The 26,299-nt window shown below is 38.2% G+C and overlaps 1 protein-coding gene across 3 annotated transcripts in view; it reads right to left on the bottom strand.

Moving 5' to 3' along the window:
* The window catches only part of GRIA2 (glutamate ionotropic receptor AMPA type subunit 2), a 143,363-nt gene that overhangs the window by 21,398 nt on the left and 95,666 nt on the right, over positions 1–26,299 (bottom strand). For all 3 annotated transcript variants that reach the window (XM_006023152.2, XM_006023154.2, XM_006023153.2), the window contains exons 7-12: positions 12,632–12,799; positions 12,212–12,316; positions 11,335–11,445; positions 10,019–10,225; positions 9,157–9,527; positions 4,196–4,394 (exon numbers count right to left, since the gene is read on the bottom strand). In XM_006023152.2, the coding sequence (XP_006023214.2) occupies positions 4,196–4,394; positions 9,157–9,527; positions 10,019–10,225; positions 11,335–11,445; positions 12,212–12,316; positions 12,632–12,799 (1,161 nt within the window). The remainder of the gene's footprint in view (positions 1–4,195; positions 4,395–9,156; positions 9,528–10,018; positions 10,226–11,334; positions 11,446–12,211; positions 12,317–12,631; positions 12,800–26,299) is intronic.

Raw genomic sequence — 26,299 nt, 5'->3', positions numbered from 1 at the left:
GGGCCCCCCCCCCCCCCCCCCCCCCCCACCTATCACTTAAGCAGGGAGCATGACCTGTCAGGGGATGCATCAGCACTCTCAGGCGATGCACTGCAGCCCTGTGCACACCCTACAAATCACCACTGAGTACAGGAAAACCTAGTTTTAATAACTTTTCTGTTCATTACTAGAAATATTGATGTTATAAAAATGTAAGAGCTGTGAAGAGGTAGAGAATAGATACTGAAATCAGGATTCAAGTACCTTGACAAATGTTGACAGGGGGAAATATTAAATGAAAACAATTGGCATTGGACCCAACAAACATACTGTACACTCCTACTTTCAGATTTAGCATTTACTACCAAAGGTTCCCTTCTAATTTCTGTGGGATTACTCATGGTTCTGACCTAAGGCACTTTGCAATTATACTGCTGCATAATCTACTCATCGCCAAAGAGTTACAGGGTTTGAGATTCAAAAGGAAACAGGCAATCGTATTACTTCCTCACATGTATGATCAATACGTTAACGTAGTGTATAAATCAATTAAAATTATCAATAAATATCTTGAGCATTAATTATTCCTTTTATGGAAAAAGAATGGTTGGAAATAAATGTGGTTGAAATGTTTAACAGTAAATGATGTCACACTAAAGTGGTCTTTTTTGAAAATGGAAGTTTTAAGAAGAGATATGTTAACATCTATAAAATATTTCATTTTCATGAAAAATGATCAAGGCTGTTTTTGTCAGTTTTAATAAACAATGAGATACAATCTTTCAGGAATTATCTTCAAATGAACCAAATGATGCTTAATACTGATTTCAAGAATGATATCAATAACTTCTTTTATTGAAGGTATCATCAAAACTGTCTCAAAAACTTTAACCAAAAATGGAAAATTGTACCCCAAGAATAAAAACAGCTTTGAATTTTTCCCTGTCTCTGTTTTCCATTTTATACCACCTCTAGTTGTAGTTATTATTCACAAAATTAAATATCCTGCACTATTTTCCCTGTATTCCAGCTTTATGATCATTTTGTGTACCTACACAGAGTCCTACATTTTTATCGTCTATTTAGACCAGTGATTCTCAACCAGAGTGCTGTGGCACTTTTGGGTGCCATGCCAGCCTTTGAAAGATGCCACAGGAAAAGAGGGGATAAGCAAAATAAGCTTGAGGAGATAACTGCAGGCACTTCCCTTCCATGCACTCCTCCTCCCCGCAGCTCACTGCTGTGAAGGTTCTTCTCTGCCAGCTGTTCCTCCTCCTTCCCAACCTCTCTTCAAGCAGATAAGCACCATAATAAATAAATTAGTTTTTTTAATGGAGTGCCACTACTTCACAAAAATTATACAGGGGTGCCTTGAGTCTAGAAAGGTTGAGAACTACTGATTTAGACTGTTAGCCTGTGGGGGACAGAATACTTTTTGTCATGCTCTTTCCAACATTAGGCATGCAGGCTGCTTTCAGATGTTAAAAAAAAAACCCCTGGCACTTTTCTTTAAACTTGACACACTTCTGCTCTGAGCCCACCATACATCCAGAAGAGGCATAGCATTAGCTGGACCCAACTTGCCCAATGTCTGTATAGACTGGGTGCTTTAATGAGGCTTTTTTGGAACTTTTATCAGCTATTAAAGTGGCAAAAAGCCACTGCTGAAAGCAGGAGCTGGGTTGAACTAATGCACTGCTTCTTCTAGTAAAGCACCTCTTTTTTTGGCAGCCATTGTATTGCAGATCAAAATGAGGTACTGCCATTCTGAAAACACTTGTTGATGGTTTCTTTGAATGTTAAATTTGCAAAGCCTAATAAAAATACTTCTTTCTTTTATATTAGGTTACAAACATCTTTATAGAGACATAAGATCAGTATCGTCACCTGTATTAGCTTACTGACTTGGAAACTAAGGGAAAGCATCTTTAAAAGATTTGCAAAATATTACAAGCTAAACAGTGGCAGAACAAGGAACTACACACAGACTTCTGTTGTTCATATAACTAATGCTACTTCAGTCAATATGAGAAAACCTGCTGTTTGTAAGAAATGCAAAGTGGAACACACGGGAAATGTTTTGAAAGATTCAGTGTATAGGTAGTTAAAATGTTATCTCCAATATAGACAGCAGTTGATGTGAAAATGTAAATGATATGAGGCAATTTTAAATTCACAAATAGGGGGAAAAATACTGAAATGATATTACACACATACTATTAGGCTTCTTATAAGAAGTGACTATAAGCCAGTCTGATCTGACTTGCAGCAACTTACATTTATGTGACCTTACTGACTTCAGTGAGATTATTCCTGATTTACATCAGGATGAAAGAAATGAGAACAAGGTCCTACATAAATGGTTCCACTGGACTCACTACCAAAAGCACAAAACAGTATTTTCTTACTGCTGTAATTGGAACAATCTGGATTTTGATCAGTTAATAATTAAACATGGATCACCCAATCAGATGAAGGAAGTGTCACAGCAGTTATGACTGTAACCTTACAATACAGAACAAAATCAAATATTGTTGTAGAGTTTATTCACGTATTGAAATCAAAAAAGCTATCAAACCAACTAAGGCACTGGCCAGTCAAGTAAACTGGAAAAGGAAGAGGACGAGCTTGCAGGAAGGCTGTATTTCAAATGTGTAGATAACACTGCCCATAGATGTTCAAGCACATATTATCTAAGACTGCTGTACACTGAACAAATTGTTTTAACAAACCTGTAGTTTATATTTATATATAAAGAATTATTGAATAACATATATATTTTTGGCCATAGAGGGCAGGACTAGAAGCAATGGTGTCCAGCTTCAGCACAGGAAATTTAGGTTGGAGATTAGGCAGAACTGCCTGATATAGGTGGTCAAGCCTTGGAACAGGGCACCTAGAGAAACCGTGAAATCTCCTTCCTTGGCAATTTTCAAGAGCAGGTTGGACAGGCACTAAGCTGCAATGATTTAGTCAGGGATAATCCTGCCTTGAGCAAGGGGGTGGACAAGATGCCCTTGTAAGGTCCCTTTCAGTCTTCCTTTCTTATGATCCTATTATATGCACTCTCTATCTTAATGCATTGTTTGGATAACCAAATTCTCCAACCATATGTTTTCAGTAACCCATTGGTATAGGTTTGGAACTAAATTCAAGATCAGGGTAGGAGGAAATCCCTTCAAAATAGATGCAGAAAATATAGTGATAATTTTCAGCTGGGTTCTGTTAAACTATATACCAAGAACTGCCACGTGCCTAAACCAGTAGTGGTTCATTGTGAAAGTGCATCTGTAAAAAAATGGGCTAGCCCCACAGACATCAGTAGAGTTGCATCTGCATGATATTAAATGAAGCCCTTGATTTCTACAAACAGTAATGTGAACAGATACCAGGATGCCAGTACAATTTCTGTGCCTACCAGCCTGTGCTAACAATGTGTGATCACAGACCATTAGCAAGCTTGTCAGTGCCTATGAACCCATGTGTTTGAGACAAAAGATTTTAGATATGAGTCTACAAATAAGTTATTCACACAAATTCTCTAGAAAGGCTATTCTTTCATGAGTGGCCTCCAGGATCAGAGAATAACTATTTCATGCATGGTCCCTTCCTGTTTTTTAAAAACATAAATCTTGAGTGATATTTTCCCCCATAATTTACAATAGATCAGTAAATCTAAATTTGATTGAATTCCTGTTTGAAAGCCTTATTTTCAAGAATTAAGATAGCAGACCAGTACCTTCTTCACAGTGTGGTACTTGAAATCTATTGCTGTTCTACAAGGGTACACATCCCTGAGATGCACATTCCTTATGCCAAACAAATACTACCTTGTTTAGTATGACCTACTAAAAGATTACAAGGCTGCTGGAAACCAAGTTTGCAGGGCTGATACCAGCAAAATTATATAACCCATTTTGGAAAAAAAAATTTCAAATCTGGAGTCTTAAAAGGCCTTGGGGCACTACTGCAATACAAATAATAACAGCTGTTTTTAAGATAAATATCAATTATTGCAGTGCTACACAATTGAATGGGACACACTCTTCTGGCTTTTTCTTCATATAAGCAAGTAAGAACTCATTACATGTGTTATATAGTAAAAGTGTTCATTACATTTTCAAATGAAACTTTACAAATAGCCTAGGAAAAAAATGTCATGGGCGATAATACATATTTAAAACAAACAGGAAACTAGGAAAGCAGAAATTCTTACCCTAAAAAACTCTTTGGTGGAGCCAGAATCTAATGTCCCATAAGCAATTTCTGTTTGCTTAGACAGATCCTCTGCGCTTTCAATGGGAGACACCATCCTTTCAACCGTCAGGAATGCAGCTAAGTTAGCCGTGTAGGAGGAGATTATGATCAGGGTAAAGAACCACCATACACCTCCAACAATGCGCCCAGACAGGGATCTAATAACAAGTATGAAATGGATTTGTAAAATGAAATGAATGTCCTAAAAGGAACAAAAGTTATCAGTTTTATGCAAATGATGCATTATACTACAGGGAAGTACTTCAGGTTATCTTGTACAGCTGCTGTGCATACTAATCAAACAGGAAATGAATGTACTTTATAGTTCTCTTGAATGAGCGTGTAAGCTCCACTACATCTGGTGAACTTTGCTGAAATCAGGACTCCAGACTTGAATATACTTTACAGAGAGTTATTGCCTCAATTCTTCAGAATTGTAAATACGCTGAAATGAAACTGTTCAAATTATAATGCGTCATATTAATGAAAAAATAAAAAAAAACTTTGCATGCTGTTTCATGTGAACTCCTGGGTATGACACACAAAAACATGAACAAGAGTCATGATATCAATGCAACTGTATTTGCTGAAAAACCAAAAGAGTGCTTTAAAAACTGAGTGGCTGAAAACTGCTTATTTTTTATGAAACATTCAAACACAGACTGACAAACACCAACTTAGGCTGTTGTGGATATTCTATGCTTAGGCAACATTACTTGCAGCAGGCTTTGGCCAAGTGGATTTCCATAAATGAAATAATAAACCTAACTCAGTCTGAAACTGCAATTATTTAACCAACTGGAGAATGGACATGAAATGATCAAACTGTAAAAGTTGACAAAAGTACTGTTCTTAAATAATAATCTGATACTTTAACTGCAGCAGGAGGGCTGTTATGAATCTTTGTTTTGCATTTCCTGCTAAAGAAAGAGAAAAGAAAAGAAAACTCAAAACATAAAAAACAGTTTAAAGCTCACCCATGCAGTGACTTTCAAAACTGAAATATACAATATATCTGTGAATGCTGTCATCTAATCAAATTTCAACCTACTTATTAAGGAAGCATTTAAATTTTCCCATGTATTAAAGTATTTTATCCATATTGAATACATAAGCTCTGTAGAGGTGCTTAATTATTTGGCAGAAATCTAAATACATTTGAAGCCCACAACCCAAGAAATACTTGACTAGTGAATCTTAAATACATATTTTGTAAAATAAAATGTCTTAATCATCCAACCTACAGTTGCACAAATGAGGTTTCAAGATAAGTCATAAAAACTATATCAAGTGAAAAAAAATCTTGGAGTTTAGAAACCCAAATTATTTCTGTAAGTTGATAAAACTGGGAACAGAACTAAAAGGAAACAATTCTGGACAATTATTCTTATGATTGTTACTCTGAAAATAACCCAATAGCAAGAGAAACATGAAAAGACTAATTCTGAATGTCTGGCCATATCTACATAAGACACTGATTGCACAGTCATTAATGTGCAGTCATTTAGTACTTGTATAAGTAAGTACTTGATGACTGCGCAGGTTACTGTGCTGTAGCATCAACAAACATCTTATTTATGACAGTAGGTTGTTGCCATGCAATGCTACTGCTCAGTAGTATTGGGCTACTATGCAGTCAGCATCTCATGTAGACATGGCCCCTATTTCCAAGACAGGACTCCATTATTGTGTGTATTATAGAAAAGTCAATGGTAGGATATGATCTAGAACAATAGTGCCCAACCATTTCAACCTGCAGGCTGGATGGACATTTCCTGGTACCTCTATAAGTACGGATCCAACTGGTGGACCCAAACAAGTCTGGGGGGTAGGTGTGGCAGGGCCTGATCTGGATATGCAGAGGGCAGCCGAGCCCTGGTCCAGCTGCCTGTGTGAGGGGGAGGGGAGGAGAAGAGGGTGTTGCCTGTCCTGTACCTAGCTGCACAGAAGTGGGAAATGGCAAGGCCATGACTCAGAGGTACAGGGCAATGGGGTTTGAGCACCTCTGGTCTAGAATATATTGCTTAAAAGAAGCATAGATGAGAAAGGCCAAAATCCCTTCATACAGTTCCTAGATTTGACATTCTTTTTTCTCAGCTTTCAAAACTCAGTGATCATCCTGGAGCTCTTTACTTTTATAGTAACAATTAACGTGTGATTACATGATAAACATTAGGTATTTGCAAGACACCTAGCATTTTATGTCCCAAGTAATACAAGTGCTGATTGTATGCTATGTATATTGAATTGACAACTTCCTATGTAACTGCCAATTCTTAATCTATAGACAAAATAGATCATCTTTGATCCCTGTGAGGGATTCCCAAGACACAACTCACTGCTTTGCCCTGAATCTGGGAGCAGCACCTACAGCTGTTAATTTGAACAATCAGACCCCTGAAGTCCTGGGAGGAGCAGGAGCCTGACCCTGTGAGACAATGGCCCTGGCAACATCTGTAGATGCCAATGAAAAGCAGAGCCCACTCCAAAGAACGTCTATTTATAGCCCTAGTGTACACCAGGCTTCAGGTAGCCATCCATGTATAAAGCCTCATAAATTTTCAAGAACTATTGGCAACTTGACTACACAAGTGCTCCCACTGTTGTCCCTACTGACTGAATCAAAATGTAATAAAAATGGTGTTAAATTTTAGCACAAATATCCCTGATAGAAAAGGGAAGTTTAGATTAATTAGTGCATTGTATGAAACCAGAATGAGGAGCTCAGTATAAGAATACCAGTTATCTAACTGAAGTGTTTTCAGCCCTATTATAGTTTAGATAATAAGCACATAAAAAAGCAAATATTTTAGAATATTTACTTTGTTCAATAAAGGTTATGATTAGAATAAAAAAGAAGGTGATTTCAAATACTACACTTGACATACACAGTATTAGTATATCTCAAAAGTTATCTTAAACTGCCCTGAGCCTTTCTAGGGAGTGCAGCATAAAAATCAAATCAATAAATAGGGTAACTTAGGGTGGTGATAATGTACTAGGGTAACCACCCTAGTACCTTAGGGTGGTGATAATATACTAATCTTATTCTGGAAAGAGGTCTTTCAATTTTAAAGGAGGTATACATAGGAGGTTTTGTGCTTTAAAACCCAGAAAAGTGAAATAGATGTAAGTCGTCATTTTACATTAAGCTATTAGAGGCTCAATTAGTTAAAAACAGCCTTGTGGCCAATTGGTATATTTGCACACAATCAAAAATTAAAAATCTATGTTTAGGAGCAGAAACAGATCACAACTAAAGCAGGTACTTTATGATTTAGGCTAATTTGGTCTTTCCTCTCTGCCTCATGTTTCATATATTATTACTCCTCTGGAAAATGTCTATGACTACTCCTAAGAAAGCCAGTGTACCTGCCTTTGAATGTTATACACTCCCCCAGAATAAGAAAATGCCTTACTTCCATAGAATAGTAGCTTATAATGTTGCCTTTCTCCATTAGACAGCAAGAACTGCCCATGGGTAATGTCATTTTACAGAATGCCCAGAGGATGCCTGATTGAATGGTTACTTTAAGTATTTTTGCTGTTATTTATTCAATAATTAATAATACCTTAAATATCTTTTGTGTGTAAAAAAATGTGCTAGAGCACAGAAGAGCTCTAATATCACTGTGGTTATCCTGATACCTTCTAATTTATTCTTGTTCAGATGAAATTGTTCATACCTTATGGCAAGGTTATCCTACTAGTGGCCTGTGGGCTGCATACAGCCTATACAAGGTTAATTTTTGGCCACCAGACTCCCACCCAGCCACTGCTCCCCCCATGGCTCAAGCTTCAGTAGCAGTCATGGTCTCAAGGCTTCCCCTTCCTTCCTATAACATGGGCACCCAGGCAGCTCAGGGCAGTGGGGCAGCCCACAGCTGAAAAGCAGAGAGTGAGGCTGCATGCATGGTGCAGGCAGAGCTGCCTAAGTGATATGTGTCCTGTGAGTCCCATGGTTCATGCTGGTGTAACCCACACAGCTCCTAACTACTTAGAAGTTGAACAGCCCTGCCTTACTGCATAACAATAATGACTACTGGATACTGATCCATTCCCTGTCCCACATTCAGATAAAAGAAAGCCAACTCACTCTGGAAGTTCCTCTGATTTAATTCCCACAAACGCAATTGCCCTGTTTCAGTTGTTCCCATAGACCCCTGATTCAGCAAGGCACTTATCCACATACCAAATTACTTTGCTGAATCAAGGCCACAGCCACTTGCACACAAGGGAAATAGATCACTTAATGAACTGCAAAGGAATAAAACTAGGGGGAAGTAAAGTGCTTTACATTTGTCCCAAATAAAATCCCTCGAGAACCAGTGAGTGTATTTCTAAAGAAAGGGACCTTCAAAGTAACTTAGCAGGCTTTTTTTCATGATTCCTATAAAACTGGGCCATATAAAAGCAGTGCAGGTTTGTAACTATTTCACATGGAATTAGAGGCTTCAGATGACTTAATTCATTTTCAGTACACTCCCTCTAGGAAAACAGTAGGTTAAATACTAGGTGAAATGGTATGTAAAGTAGATATTGGAGGGAATGTGCTGCTTCTGTAGCTCATAAACAGTGTTACCCTTTTTCCCATTACAGTTGCTGTGAACCATAGGCACTGTTAACTGTAAAATGGGAATATGCAGCAAAAACACGGTACCCCTCCAAGAAGGCATGAAATGATAGGAACCTTATGCATTTTGCGGTCTCTACATGGTGCATATAAGTTCACTGAGTTGTGGTAATATAAATCTAATAGTTAGCTGGCCAGCATCAGCAGCCATTTGGTTTCTATTCCATGTACAGTCACACTCTTTAGAGAAAAAGGAACTAGTGTCTTCTTGAGAGTGAATATATATGCACCATGAACCTCCATCTGAGACCAAAAATGCACAAAGTTGAAATGGGCGAGTAACCAACCTTGGCGAAATATCGCATCCTTGCTGCATAAAGGCACCAAGGGAAAACCAGAGACTATTAAATATCCCAAATTCATTAGTTGATTCATTACTTTGTGTTTCTCTTCCATCTTCAAAGTCCTCAGTGTGCCACTCGTATGGGCTAAATCTGCTGACCAGGAATAAAACTACACTGACCCCAATGTAGGCAAAAACAATGCACATCCATATCTCATATGCTAAGGGATCAAGAAATGAAAACACTCCTGGCTTGGACTTCTGAGGCTTCTTGATCATTATTGATATCCCGAGGCTCATAAAGGGCTTTGAGAAGTCAATCACCTCTTCTCTCACCAGTGTTATAGTTAATGGAGCAATTGCAATATCGGCTTTCTGTAAAGGAAACAGAACAAGGTAATAATAACTGATGTGATAGTTAGCAAGAAATGGCTTTGTTCCTATTGTGTTTCACAAATGAAAAACAGGACAACAGGGACACAGATAATAGTCATTTCACTGAAAGTACCCTATTGAGGAGTAAACTGTTTAGTAACTTACAGCTGAAATTCCTCTCAGTGAAATTTATACAACCATCTGGTTAGACTGTTCTCAGGCTTTCCCTTTTAGACATGATTTTTCAAACTTTACAATATTCAAATATGTTAGCAAAGCATGTTCCTTTCATCTGCAGGAAAGAAAGCTGAAATATAGACTCTCTTTCTCATTTACATTTTTTTAATCTAACTCCATTCTTTAACCTTGAACATTCTTCCTGTCAAAGAAAATATGAATCAAGCCAGTTTTCTCCATACTCAGGAGAATAAAAATAATCCCACAACTTCCATCAGTCACAGTTATTGACGGTATTAAAAAGGTGGTCTTACCCCATAAACAAGCTCGCCAACCATCCCATTCCAGATTTTCGTGTCTGCGTCCCTTGCCCCATACTTGCCATCTCCAACTATTGTGAGCTTGTACTTGAAGCCACAATGCTTAGCAATTTCTGAAGCTAAGTCCACACAGTAGCCTTCATACCGTTCATTTCCTTCAAGCATCTCATGATTTTTCTTCATCATGACATATGGGGATTCCTGCACAGAAATATTTTGCTTTAGCTACTCATTAAAGATAGAGTTAATGTAGGCAATGCACTTCTTAGAAAAATATGTTTGCTTTCTACAGGAAAAAAAGAAAAAAGAAATCTGACATGTTTCATTCATAAATGGTTTAACTTCTTAAATTTGTCACATATTATTAAACATGTTCTATACAGCAAAGCTTTAGATCTATATGCAAATATCAATACTTGCAGGTGTAATCCCTCCTGGAAATGTATTAGTAATTGCCATGAATGTTAGTTATAATTAACGTATTATAAGGAGGCAAGAATACATTGCTTGCTTCTCTCAATTCTTTTGTTGTTAATGCTGTAATATTTTAAAACGTTCTTCCCTCCTACAACCCCCAAATCTGTTGCAATTTTTTTAGGCACTAAATATATTGAATAACTATGCAGAAGAAATCAAAAAAGTCCAGACAGTGGTCTACGGCTCCTAAGTGAAATTCTTAACATCCAAAAAACGAGTGACAATCATAAGTTCACAATACAAGAATTTGTCCTTTCTTCCCTTATAAGTATCGGAGCCAGAACAGTTCTCTTTAGGCCTGGGATCAATGTATAATGATAAAGAAGCTGTGTAAACAAGCTAACATTGCTGCTATATAACAGAACACAAATGTTGCTCTAGTAAATTGATATAGAATATGAAAATGAATGTTCATTCCATCACTTGGGCAGAGAAGTTCATAAAGCTCTAAAGCCTAGAAGCAGTCTTTTTTATGGTTTAGCAAAGTCTGTCTGCATATGGGCACAGAGACTGGAGTTTAAGAAAGAAAATCCATTCAACCAGCAGACAAAGAGTTCTTTGAAATCATGTAATTGGTCACTTGTGTTGGCCAGAATGTTTGAATCCCTGCCATTTACCATTAAAAATATTTTATTTTTCAATACAAATATATACATCATCCTTTTTATAACAGCAGAATTTAATGGTACCAGGAATCTTCTTTATGTTCCATAAAGAAGTTTTTTTTTTCACAACTTTCAGCATTGTAGGGATAAAATGGAAGAACAGTTAACTTGTGAATCGACAATTCACCTTAACATAGAATGCTATTTGACACAAATATGTTTAATTACCAATATAGTGGTGACAATAATAGTCTTGTTCTCTAGTCCTGAAGATTCATTTCCAAGAGGACCATCAATGGGATTCACAACCATTTTGTCCACTTCACTCCAGTATCCAATCTGAAAAAAGTTTGTACTATGTATAGATGCCAATGAACGTCCATATGATACATACAGCAAATTGTTATGTTTCAGTATAATTTATCCTATCCGTTCCAAATATGCTAACACAAACTTACAGTAGCTACAAACATGCAAACACTATACAGTTAACAAAAACAGGAACACGCTGTAACCTTATTATACAGGACCAAATGTTTTGCTATTAATTCTCCTACTGTAACAGTTGATTTTAGCTATATTTAATCAGATCTTGATATAAATGATATTCTACACTAATGTAAAGGATAGAAAGGACTCCAAATCAGGAAGAGATGTACACAGTTATTGCAACTGGCTTTTTCTCTATATGGCTTGGAAAAAGAGAAAAACAAATCACATTTAGAGAACCATAAATGAATACATTATTCTCTGAAAAAACTGTTCTGCATTGGAAGTTCACAAAATTGTTATTAGATGCTTTCTGCTTATTTGCTCCCATTTAGCTGCTCTAATTAAAAAGCAAAAAAAAACCCAAAAAACCCTTAAATTATATGTATAAAGTTGCATATATAGATTGACACAGTACTTACCAGAAATAAAATGTCATATTTATTAGAAACATATAGTGCACATTTTCTCTTTGCTCTGCAAGATTATTACAATATAACCATATGAATAAACATTATTGAAACATGCCTTTTAGTTAGCTAGAGCTTTTGACCACCTACCTTTTTGCATTGCTTAAAAGAGGAATATTGTTAAGGGCAGTTAGAATTAAAATTACCTTACGGGGACCTGTACTTTTGAGCTCCATGATGTTTATAGTATAGTTAATTCTCTTTCCATTCTGGTCAAATTTTATATTTCCTGTTAGACCTTCCACTTGAACCTATATGGGGTAACAATGAGAACAGCAGTAGAGTTAATTTTGTTATTAAGAAAACACACACACACACACACACACACTTTACATTTTGTATTTCCATACCTGGATATTAATACTAAAATAGTCTGCAATTAAACTTTTCCTAAATTCCTCATTTCATTACTCAGTAGTTTTCCTGAGGTGTTGGCAAAACCTATTGATGTTGATCTTGTAACTTTCTACCAATAAAATCTAGTTTGGAGCAGAAATATTATTTCAAAACATTCACAGAGCATTTAATATATGCATTAATTCGATAATACAATCTAGAGAGGCTACCTGCTTTAATGCCCTTTCTATTTCTACACCATGACCCCAGGGCACTGCTGGATTTGCAAGGCAGTCTCCAGCATTTCCTCTTCTGGAAATCTCAATCCTCTGTTTACGCAGATTACGGAAAGCTTCAGTCATTACTTGGACAGCATCATAGGTCAAAGCAGATGTATACTGAAAAGGATTGAATAGATTGCATTAGAAAAGAAGTTAAAGCTTCAACACTTCTTCCAAGTCTATCATTATTAATCCATTAAAGAGAAAAGTACATTAACATTAAAAGGAATGATAAAATATTCTTTAAGATTAGACTGTTTCTCTTGTCTCTGAGGGTTTCCTTTTTCCCACAGAACCACATACTTATTAACATCAGCATCAAGAAGAAAGGTCACTGTAGCACTAATGAATCAAAATTGGAAGTTTCCAAAGTTTGTCAAGGTGTAAGACACTTTCCCTCATGATAGGAACAGCATAACATCTCTCTGTTTGCAACTTGTGCGCGTGTTTTATGGAAAGCAATGTTTGAAGTTTAAAAAATGTATATTTTAATTTTTTTTAAAATTGACCTATCAGCTGCATCTGAGGAAAATATATAATTTTTATTACATTTTGAATGTAATAAAATAAAATAAAATAAATTCTCCTTGTTTATACATTTTAATAACAATATAAATCAGTATAAAAAGGTCAATGTGATGTAATGAGTTTGTGTAGTGCGTTACATGTAGATATAAGCATATCAGTAGAAGGTACTAGAAATGAATATAACCCTGGGTTATTGACTTGTTGGACCAGGGGTGGACAAAGTCTGGCCATAGGGGAATCCATTTCCCTGCAGGCCCTGGCCCCATCATTGCAGCCTGTTTCCATGGAGAACCCAGGAGTAGTGGGGCTGTAACAGTGCAGGGCGAGGGTTTTCATGGAGACCGGCTAAAGCAGGGCTGGCGGGGCACCTGGCTGAGCGGGAGATGCTCCAGAGTCGGGGCTGGGGCCAGGATCTCGTGGCAGTGACAGTGTGGGCTGGAGCTAGGATATAGCTGCAATCTGCTGTCTGCATGCCCCAGGCAGGGACTTGCAGGCAGCAGATTGCAGCTCTGTTCAGGTGGGGTGAGCAGGCAGAGTTTTGCAGCTCTAACCTGGCTTTGGACCATGCTGTCACTACTGCAAAGTCCTGGCCCCGGCCCCGGCCCCGGCCCCAGCCCCGGCGCATCTTCCTGCCCAACCATATGCCTCACCAGTGCTGTTTCAGCCAGTCTCCATGGAAACCCTAGCCCTGCACTGTCACAGCTCCACTGTTCCTGGGTTCTCCACGGAAACCAGCTGCAGCAGTGTGGGCAGGAGCTGCTGGGAAATGGAGTCTAGTCACTGGCCCGATCTGCCATTTGGCCTATCCCTGTCATTAGATTATGTCAATTATCTAATAATCGTTAATCTAAATAAGTGCTAGCAATAAATGCTATCTCTAACAATTATGACCCTTCCTACTAAAGCAGCTATTCATATTTATGAAAACATTGTAAATTACTGATTATTGTGAGAACTCTTTGAGTAGGTGGTTCTCTAAAAATCTTCATCCCACATCCATAGATCACCAACTATTAATGAACCAGAGTTTGTAAATCCCTGGCTAAAAGCTGCATTTTTTTATTACAACATTGTATATTGGAACAAGGAATGTGTTTTTCCTCATGTCTTTTTCACTTTTGAGCAAGTCAGTGCTACACAATAAATAACAGTAAGACTAATAACAGCCGGATAACTTAATCCTTTGTTTTCCGACAGCTAAGTGAACTAGAGTCAGGTTTATATAGGCTGAGATGGATTTATCTAAACTGAATACAGTGCTCACAAGGAGGAATACCATCAATGTTTATCTACTGGGTTTATATGATATCAGTGCACACTTACGGATTCCAAATTATGAATACTAAAAAGGTAAATATATGTCATAACACACTGTAGTCTCTCTAACTGCATAAAACATTTTGTAAAAGTTTTTTTTTTCTTCTTTTCCCTCCCATTATATTTCCCTCTCCCCATTCCCTCCTTCCTCTGTAAAAACCCTTTAGAATTTTCCCCAGTTTTAGAAAGTGCGCTCTAGGCAGTAGCTAAACTGAAGGGGAGCAATCAGGACAGCAGCCCCAGTAAGGGTGCCAAAATAGCTAGCGCTACAGCTGCGGGTGGCCACACCACCAACCACCAGAAGTGCAGCCAGCACTGTTCCATGCACTGCCACTGCCCAGAGTATCTGTTGTTCTGGGTACTGTGCCAAAATATCTGAAAACAGGTTCCTTGTCCTGAAGATTTTAGACTCCAAGATAAGCCTTACACAAATGATAGATTTGTTCACTCACTCACTCTAAAAGTACATATATGTATGTACACCCACATTTCTAACTGTTTTTCTGATAATAAATGTATAAACTAAATGACAGCCATCCCTTTTGCCTCTTCAAACTACTTTAAGTTAATTCATAGCTTATTGGTGCAGTGTAAAGGTGGCTTTCAAGATCAGATGTGACGAAGATAGGATAATGTCCTTATAGGCCACTGAAGAGTAAGAAGAGGTAGCCTCCTCCAAATTCTAGTCCAAGGTAAGGCAAGGCAAGGCAAAAGTCCAAGGCAAGACAAGGAGTTTTGAATTGACACCTTTTGAGACATTTGAGAAGAAAACTACCAAAAGGCACATGTGTGACATAAATCTAGAACAAATCATTCCTAGGTGGTTACCTAAATTGAGTAGGAACATTAATGTTTACCAAATGCATGAACCAAAGCCAACATATGTATACCCTCATGTATATCTGTGTGCATTCTAGACATAGAAAGGTGGATTTTACATAAGTTTGCAAAATGTGGGGAGCCACTTTGGAAAAAGTGGACTATAATATAACTAGCTGCAGTTTCATAAATGAATGTAATGAATCCTATGAAGACCAGTAGAAGTTAAAAATGTATTCACAATAAGGCAATGAAGAGTGAAGTATAGGCTGTTTGCTTCAGTGGTTCTGGTTTTAATGAGAACTTTTCATTTGCTATCACAACCCATGCAAAAGACTTCTGTAATTGTAATCAAGGCATGCTCTGGCATTGAGGTCATTTTTGTATGCAACTTTTGGGTGATGTGGGAGAAAAAGAAGAGAATGCTCCTGTTTATTGAGATTCCATAAATGTACTGGTTAATACATTAACAATACAGACAATCAAGGCCAATTAAAAGTTTAGTCATTAGGTCATCATGCCATGACCTAGGGGATTCAGTCTGCATTCAAGCATGTGATTACAAGAAGGGGGTTATGACTTCGTTGAAGAAAATGCCAAACCATATTAAAAACAGCATGCTATTATAAAATACACGCACAAAATACAAGCTGAGTAAAGATAGCCATGAAAAATCAACATTTCCAGTGCCTGTATTACAGCATTCTGGTTAGGATTCAAAACAGGTGAGAACATGTTATTGACTTATCTGGAGATTAACATCCCACTAGTTTTCTCACACACTTATACTCTGCTGAAGTTGCATTTATACCCAGAAGTTCCCCTCTTTACCATTTTAGACATTTTAGACCATTTAGCCTCTCTTGTGTGAGGCATCGCTTTTGATTGCATTTCTACTAATTAATTTTACTACCATTTATGTTTCTATCAGTTACCGTAGGCCTTTTCATGACTAGGGGTTCTGCACCTTTCTGAAATATACCATCTGCAATTCCAGTTTTCCCCTTTAAAATAACAGTCATACTTTCTGAAAATGAATTTGTGATTTTTAGGGTTTTTTTCTTCAGCTACTCTGCTTTACTTGTTTGCTATTTTTCTTATAATCTTGTGCCTCTGTGTCACCTCTCTATTTTCTTTTGTTACCGTGGGCATACATCAAGATGCCTAAGCCTTACTAGGTCTTACCACTTCCTATGATACTTATGTTAAAGTTTTTATTTGATAAAATGGGTCTAGTGCAATTAAGTAAACTCTTACCTATTAGCTCCCTAATTATGAGTTATAATATATACTGTGAATATCCCTAAATCTATCTGAGTACTACAAAAAGGAAGTAGAAGATTCATTGCAGCTTATGAGGAAGGCTGAATTTTGGAGCCAAAACAGTGTAAAAAATGTTCCAAATAAGCTTAAAAGCAAGAAGACATTTTTTTCCCTATGTCTCATGATCTTTGGGTATTTGATTAGTTATCTATAAAATTTGAGTCAGCAATCCTGCTTTAGTATTGTTTTTTGAAGTATAGAGAGTAGGATGTACAGTTTTCTAAAGTTTTTAAAGGGCCTATGTATGATGATCTTACTGTCATTGGCTAAGCCACAGTTTACATGCAAAAGGTAATAAAAGCTTACTAGGAAACTTTTCCCATTCTCAAATGCAGTTATTCCATTTTATTTATTTATTTATTTATTTATTAGTTAGTGTTCCCCCCAGCATCATAAAAATAGAGAGGAAAAAAATCATGACTAGGGAAATGTGGTGATACTCACACGCTAATTGTAAATTTACTTGTACAAAACTTTGCATGCATGTATTATGTTTAATCAGAGGATTTCAAAGTGTTATTTTAGTATTTTACCTCAGTGTTACCTATGGGAAAACTGGCTGAACAAGTGATCTTGTAACATGGTCATTCTGCAGGAATGGTGGAACCAAAAACAGACCATATGTCTCCCAAACTTTTTCTAATATAAAATGTTTTCATGTCTAAACTAAGATCAGTGAAATTCAAGCATCAATATAATGGTTATCATGACAATGCAAAATATGGAAATACATATCAGCACATGTTGACAAAATTTGTGCTAGTACTATCTTGATTTTCTCACAGACTGGAAGCCTGATCATCCTCTCATCTAGGATCTGATCTTGTGCTATTGAAATCATTGGTAGTAATATTTGGAATTGACTAAGAGCAGTGCCAGAGCCCTATCTTACACTATTCCTATACCAGTCTAACTGTACTGACTTTTTCTTTTTGGTTTCCATTTGTCAGGTAGCAGAATCAGGCATTGTGTCTTGCATATGGCTGTAGTTTCCTTAAAAAAATCATTCCATGTAGGGTTTTTTTTATTAAAACTTAAAAGCAAATAATAGCACAGATGCACAAAGCATTCTCTAATATGCTCCAGGGGATGATGACTAGAAGCACTGTCTTGTTCATAGATTCTATTCTAAATAAAGTCCTAAATTGACCTTCAGAAGCAACATTAATTCTCTCTAACCTACATCTTTTGGTATGACCCCCAAGAAAAGGACATGCAGTATTCTGCCAAAGTGTTCTCAATTTACCTGTCTGATGAATTTCATCCCTTTGGGAAAGTTGTAGTGCATTACTTAAATTTAAATATTAAAATATGCACCCAACTTTAAAATCTTACTATTGTATACATTGTCAATATTAATTAGAACTGGAAACAAAGCTTCATCATATTTATTATGGCAAAACTAACAGGAGTCATGAACATAGCATTGAGATCTAAATTGCAGGAAGATGGAATGTTGTGCTTTTTTATGACTTACATGTGTATAACAAAAAGAGTAAACAATAATATTTATAGCTCTATCCAATCAAGTGAGAAAGAGTCAATGCAAGACCTATTGAAGTCAATTTTAAACCATTTTTTAAAGTGTAAGATAAACAATGTAATTAAGATCATAAGAAGAATATTGAAGATATATATCAGTATACATTGATAGAAGTTGTACTTTCTTATATACTAGAGGCCTGATCTTCCTCTTAATAAGGGTCTGATCTGGCTCTACTGATGAATGGAGAACCAAGAAAAATAAAACAAGGAAAATATAGGAAAGTAAACCAATGCCACTTCATCTGAAGATAATAATCCTAAAGTAGAAGTCTAAAATATGCCAACGTTCATCACACTAAGACTCACTCTACATGTTACAGGTATTACACTACTAAAATCTCCAACCAGCTATAAAGTTAGACCTTAAAAATTTATGCTAAGATTATCACTTTTTAATTTGCACATATGGCAGGGTCTCCCCTGAAGCTGGGAATGCCATCATCTGCAAGGGCTCCCAGCCACAGTGATGCACCATGCCCAACATGAAACCACCAAACTGGGGCGGGGGCATAAAACCCCCAGCCCACATGCATCTCTCAATCCTGGCTGTGCCTCATGGTGGGCACCTGGGACAGAGAGTCCTGCAACTGACAGGTCTCTCAGCCCCAGCTGCTGCTCATGCACAGCCAGGACTGAGAGCCCTGTCAGCTGCTGGGTCCCTCAGTCCCAGCCATGGGAGCCTGCTTCTTGCCAGTGCAAGGGGTGGGGCCAGGATTAGGCTTCTCCTACACCAGCAATAAGGCATGATTGGATTTAATGCGCAGTCCCATAATTATGCTTCCTGCCATGCAAGTGTAGCACATATTGGATCCAATCACACTGTACCTGCATGTATAGAGGAGGCCAAATGCTTACCTGGTCTTTTACAAGGTACAAATATTAATTACCAAAAGATGTAATGTGGTAGCAAATGTGCCACCAGTGCAGTGCTCATTTATTAACTCCAAGAGAAAGAAAAGAAAATAAACTAACTGTAAGTATACAGAAGAAGGGGGTCTGTCTAATACTTGAGGCTAGATGGGTCAGTAATCAAAGACCAGTAACAGGAAAATGACCTGACAGATTGGAGCTTGAAGGGTTTGTTCATTTTAAAGAGAAGACAATGATGACTACTGAGGCACCAGTGGACAAATCTAAAGAACATAAAATGATGACAAGCTGCAAGAGCTGCAGTATATGTATTATCTGTGATGGAGTACCTGGTGGAATCTATATGGCGTATTGATTAATAGAATTCAAGGAAAAATCCAGTTTTTAGATGGCGACAATAGTGGAGTCAACACGAGGATTTGAAACACCATCTTGAGAGCAAGGCAGAGGAAGAGATCAGCTAGAGGTAGAGAAACAAATTTAAACACTAGGCATGGTCCATTTAATAAAGCGAGAGAGAAACAGGTCCGAAACAGTATATGGTGTTGCAAATAAGAAAGGTATGGCAGTCAGTCCCCCCCTAAAAAGGAAGGAACCATGGGGACAGGCAGGGGATGCCAAAGAAGAATGCGTATAATATATAAAATCTATGAAGCAGAACAAAAAACAGTGTGATCTGCAGAAATATAGAAGAGAGCCTGAGAGTCACATCAGTGCTAGGAAGAGACAGGCCCTATGGCAGACGATTCCTTGTTAAGGAAAATTGACAGGACTATCCCTGAAGCAGATCTAGATAATAAAATGATGCTTTGTTGTCTGTGACAAGCAAATGTACTAGATGTAAATTTTATACTCTAAGGGATCCTGGTATGAACAAGCAAAGCATTGAGATAAGGATTGACTAAGCTGGAAGTGGAAGTTTGGGTAATTTCAGTGAAAGTTTTCTCATCCTTGAAGCAGGAGGGTGAAGGTATGACAAATTAATTAAGATATCCCAAGGACTGATGCTATGAGGAAAAATGTAGGGTGTTCAACCATTAGGCGCATATGAAAAGGACTCCTACTGATAAATGGACTACACCTGAAGACTACATCACATGGTCCACTAATGCCCTGGGATTAAACTAAGAAGTTGGGTGGAAGGGTGGAAGAGACTCTATATATAATAGTTGATGAACTGTGAATTAGACATTTTTCAATTATTGACTATGGATAGTTTCCTCAAAACATCAGCCTATCTACAGCAGCAGTGGAAAAGGTAAATAGAGTGCTAAGAATCATTAAAAAGGCATTGAAAACAAAATAGAAAACATCCTTATGCCAAAAAATATGAGTATGATATAGTCACCTCTTGATTACTGTGTGCAGTTGGTCAACTCATCTCAAAAAGAACATAGTAGAACTACAGATGGTACCAAACAAGACAATAAAGATATTTATGGGTATTGAACGGCTTCTATACTAGGATATATAGGGAGTCTTCTTCTTGGAAAACAAATGAAGGGGGCTGCAGGGGGCACATGATAGAGGGACAATTCATTCCATAAGTGCCCATTTTCTTATAGTCTTCTTCAAAAGTATGCACTACTTGCCAATGTCAGAGACAGGGTGATGGGCTAGATGCAGCATGGCACTTCTTACATTCTTATAATCTTAACACCTGGTTCTAATTCAGAGAAAAACAGAAAATCAAGTAAACAAAGATACAGTAATGGACATAGGAATAGCATAGGATAGGACATCCAGGCAGAAGAAAGACATAATTAAAATTGATGTGAGCAGCTGTCAGGCAGGTAGCCTGCACAGAGCAGTATGGTGTATTTGAGGGTTCTGTTGCCTAGATCAATAGTTTTGTAGTACAGACATGACCTCCAAGAGCTTGATTTACCCAACACAGAGCACATCTATGCTACATTGATGTAGTAATGAGGTACGGCAACATAGCATCGGTGGGCATGAACTGTGATGCTGCCAGTACTGCGCAGTAGCAACGAGCTACTGCAAAGTAGCTCATTGCTACTGCATAGCATGGTCTGGAATGATACACATGGCACTAGGACTGTGCAGTACCAGCAGTCATTGTGCAGTCATTTAGTACTTGCTTTAGCTAAACAAGTACTAAATGACTGTGCAGTAACAATGGCACAGTTGGGTGCTTGTGTAGACATGCCCACAGTGAATGCTAAGAGCAACTTGGATTATTCTACATAAATCCATGTGCTGTAAATTCACAAAGGAGGAAGAAAAGCCATTAAACCTAAAGTATAATGGTAGGACAAGAATAAGTGGGCCTACACCAACATAAATACATTTAGACTAGAAATAAGAAGAAGGCATATGAGCGTCAAGGGACTGAAGTTCTGAAAAGTGGTTCCCAATAAATGTTATTGAAGCAAAAAGGTGAACTAGCATCAAGATGGAGCTGGATAAATGTGTATAACGTTTGGGGACTGGACTTCCCAAAGATTGGGCAGGACACCACTGTACCAAGCAGTGTATCTGTGGGATAGTGAAGCAAGTGGACAAACAGAATGGTGCTCTCCTGCCCACACTCCAGGAGCCTTTACCAAAGCAGCCATGCACCAAATATGTATGTATGGAGTGTGGGGTGGGGTGCAAGGAGGAGGGGGAATAGCAGGGGTGAAGGAAGGAATGATGCATCAGGGTGAATTCCCAAGAATCCCATCCACAGGGATGCTGCCACCAGAGCATAGATGACAAAATCAATGACAGCAGTAGCTGTAGCCCTCATCTATGTCCCTCCCTTCCTCCAGGTCTTCACTGGTCAGCAGACCCCTGTGGTCTCCCCCTCCCCCCCATCCTGCCCCTACCTTGTGCTCAATGAGTTCGCTGTACCTCTGGAGCAAATCTCCAAAGTGTCATTGTTTCATATTAAATTTAAGGAACACACTCAAATACAAACACACATATGAAAAGAAAATATGTAAAACAAACAGTAGGTGGTAGAATTGCCCTTTTTTGTATCTGAAGGTTCTCCTGGATACACAGACCTTTTGCTTACTTCACTATGCTAGATATTTTCACATTATTTTTTAGTCATTTGCTAAATTAGGCATAAATTAATTTTAACAGAACATTGCAAAAACATAAGCATCTGCTGCTTTGATAATAAATGTTACAGCTTTACCTTAGCCTGATGTTTATGTTCAATAAAATTGCCCATTGGAGTTTGGATATTTATATTTCAGCAGGGAGCACTACACTGTGCCATGGTGAATTCCACTTGTCAAAAAATTCAAAATTATTTTGTACTTTATATTTATATGGTGCTTTTCATCCAAGGAACTCATAGCACATTACAAAAGGGGGAAAGTGTCTATATAGTGCGCATTTTCATATATATACTTACAGCTGCATCCACATGAGCACGCACGGTTGATTCCCTGGGGACAACTAGCAGCAGGATACCTTTTGCCACTGCTAGTTGTCCCCAGGGAAAGCCTATGCCATGCACCCTCTGGCATGTGGTTGGTTACCCAAGTGGGGTATGGGAGGCTGGAGTCAGCACTGAAGTCTTGCCTGGGGTCCTGAGGGCCTCCTGAGGCTGCAGCAGTGGTGACCCTGCTGCTCAGAGCCTGGCCAGCAGCTGAAGCATGGCTACAGGTGGCCAGGTTCCGATTTCAAATGGCACATGCTGGCCCTGCATGTGTTGCTCTGTTTTTTTTACCGGGTTGTTTTGACTCCTGGATATCCAGGGGTCAAAACCCGACCACACTGCTCCCTTGCAGTGTGGAGAACAGTTGAATGTGTTGTATGTGGTACAACAGATGTGTTTGCAGCACCACATACCACATGGCTGCTCTCATCTGGACACCGCCTATGTGGGCAAAATCTCTCACATAAAGTTCTCTGTTTCACTGGAGCAGGGCACCAAATACCCGGGGCACCAAATACCTAAACAATAATAAAGTCAATAGGAGGTGGATATCTAAATCCTATTAGCTCTTCAGAAAATCCTGTACTGAACTGACAGGTCCTTTAGGGATTTTGGAAAGTATGGTGCTAAGTCCAAGATATATAATATAACTTAAATAGACAGGATCAAGGTCAACAGGCATGAAACATAACCTCTTATTCCATGACTAGGTTTAGACATTCAAAAAGCTCGAGGTGGAATTGATCTAACCTATGTGGTTTCCTTTACGCGGTGTAGTTCAGATCAGTAGCGAACAGAGCACACATTTGCCCTTTGGTGCAGGGGGCAAACCTTAGGCCAGGTTCTGCCATTTTAAAACCAGTCTATGCATGCTGAACTTCTGTTCTGTTACAGGAATAACTTGGTTTTATGTGCTGAACTTCTGTTCTGTTGTGGGTATAGACTGGTTTCTGATCACTTATACCGGTAAAAGTGTAATATCTGTACCTGCCCTAAGAGTTATAAGTTTGCCATTCTGATTTTGAAAGTTCTTCCATTTTCTCAGGTCTGCAGTTTAATAAAGATCAGGCTTTTCTTTTAATCACTCCCACATAAATAAATAGATCCACTGGGTTTCTTTGCTGCTGCAATCATGAACTTGATGTGTATGCTGTACTGTATGGGCTACCTATGTACCATGATTTCCTTCTGTCTCAGTCTCTGTACTCTGGGTCCTATAAGCAACAGAAGTCTGGAAGTGTATAAAAAGCTCCAAAAAGGGAGGATTCTTGTAATTTCAATATGTTGTCAGACTTCAAGAACAAAAGAAGTAGGCAAAGTACAAGGATGATCTACTACCTATGCATGTGCTTACTAAAACTAAGGTAGGTACTTGAAAAAAAGAGGGGGCCAAACAGATTGTATGCACTTGTACATGGGTTAAAATTCTGCCCTCTGAGTCCCCCACATAACCACAGACAAGCTAAGAAAGCTTTCTAAAGAAAATGAATATCTACCTGTATGCTCAGGGGACTATGCAGACAGAATACGGTAACTCAATAAAGCTAAGTTAAATTTAAAAGACACTTTCCCCCCCATTATCCTGACAGATGAACTAAAATAATTTTCAATCTGTGCAAGGAACCTTAGAAATAATTTGAAAGAAGACTCAGTGAAAAGACCATGTTTGTTAGTCTTATGTTTATATATTAGAGTTTTTTGGTTAGTCATTTTTTGCCACAATAAACAGAGCCAACCTTGTTTTGGCTTATAGCTTAAAAGGTTTCCACTGGCCCATGTTACTTCTCTACTGGCAAAATACACTCATATATGTTAACTTCTGAAAAACGACAAGATCTCATGTTTTTGCCTGCATGTTGACATGAGAGGTTCAAAAATGCAAATTGTTATTTTCAATAGAAATAACAGGGCTGATTAAATTGTTAACAAATTGTGCTCACATCCATTGTTCAGATTCCAAATGGCTGTTTGGTCTGACCATAATCATGTTCTTTTTCATTTTGCCTGTACAAGTATTAGCATGAATGGGTGCTTGTTCACATGAATGTCTGGGAATAGCTGTTCTTTGTATGAAGAAACTTACCATGGAAATACTGGTCTCTATTCAAACTTTAATAGGGCTTTGTGCAAGGATGCTATGGGGATATTTGCTGGGGGAGGGAGAAGCTACCACAAAACACCTGTGCATCCTGGCTATTGATAGTCAAAACTCAGACCCTGAGGAAATTTGGTGCAATTCAGAGAAGTCCCCCAAAGGCTGAGTGCGTATGTGTTTTCCCTGACCTATACACGGAGGTCACCTACTCTTAATATTTACACAGGATCTTGCTTTCAACTAATTTCAGAATATCCAGAAAGCTGCTTTCTGGCACAATGTCATTATTTCTACTCCAAGTTCCAAGCAGCAGAAGAAAATAGCTGTATACAAATCGAAACATGTCCTTAACTGAAAGGTTTCAAATATCAAAAATGTTTCCATTTTGGAGATGGTCAGCGGTTTGGGTCAATTCTTATGTTGTCTGAACAGACTCATCTATCCTTAATTAAAGCTGCTAAATGAAAGGAAAAGTTTAGATTGAGACTAACTTTCATTATAACAATGTTCTTTTTTAATAGCATTCTAGCTGATCTAAAGCTACAGTAGCACCATTGAAAGCAGCTGTAATAATAATATTACTATCTATTTACATAGTTCCCTAGGTACAGAGAACACTGCAGAAGAGGAGGATTCTGAGCCAAGTAAATGGCATACACCCTGCTTTGAAATGTTCACATCGTTAAGGGCAAAGGCTAATACGGAAAAGCTGTGCAAAACAGAGAGATTCTGTATTATTTGGGATGTGTCACTGAACAAGATAAGGAAATGTTGATTGTGTCTGTTTAGCAGAGAAAAGGAAAGCAAGAATGAACAGGCCAACCCCCTCCTTCCCACCCCAGCCACCCAATACTTCAAAATTATTTTGGAGAGTATTAAATCTAAATGGGTAGGTCTAGACCTGGTAATCTTCAGATCAGTTCCTACCCAAGAGACAATGTCCTCCAGGTCAAGCCTGTATGCACAGGATGGCATCTGTCTTATACTTGTTACCAGTCATGAACTTAAAGCAGAAGTTGCCAGGTGAAAATCTATGGTTTGTGTTATGCAGGACCTCAGATTGGATTAGCATAATGACCGTTTCTCTTCCTCAAATCTATAAAAGTCATAGTACTTTCTAATAAGCTCAGACAGGTTCTCTTTTTCCTGTTTCTCAGTCGTTGGCCTTCCTCTCAAATGAAGCAACTAAGACTTTTCCTACAAGCAGACATTAGTAACCATGCTCTACTTATATTTGCTTCTCAGGGTCCAATTTTGTGTTTTGCCCAAGCTTTCATTTATCATGGAGCATGGCTCTCAACCATCCAGCCTTAATGTGATGATGATAGTGTTTAATATTGTTTTCATACAGAATAGTCAGCATCCAAGAATACAACTCAGCAGTCTACTGAACAGATATTTCTATACTGAAATATCACTTTCATAGATTCATAGATTCATAGACTGGAAGGGGCTGGAAGGGATCTTGCAAGATCATTGGGTCCAGCCCCCCTGCACAAAGCAGGAAAGACAACTGGGGTCAGGTGACCTCACCAATGCTGAGTAAAGCAGAAAAATAACTCCCCTGGGTTTGCTTCAGATGCATCGGTTGATGCACACCAGAGTCTGTAAGTATGTTGGGGATTGTTCATCCCCAGATGGAGCACCCTACACTTCTCAATGTTGAACCTCATCTGGTTCCAATCTACCCAACGTGCCAGCCCATCCAGGTCTGACTGTATCT

This window comes from Alligator sinensis, unplaced genomic scaffold (genome assembly GCF_000455745.1).
Source record: "Alligator sinensis unplaced genomic scaffold, ASM45574v1 scaffold1223_1, whole genome shotgun sequence".
Classification (NCBI taxonomy): domain Eukaryota; kingdom Metazoa; phylum Chordata; order Crocodylia; family Alligatoridae; genus Alligator; species Alligator sinensis.
This window is presented reverse-complemented; position numbering and strand designations above follow the sequence as displayed.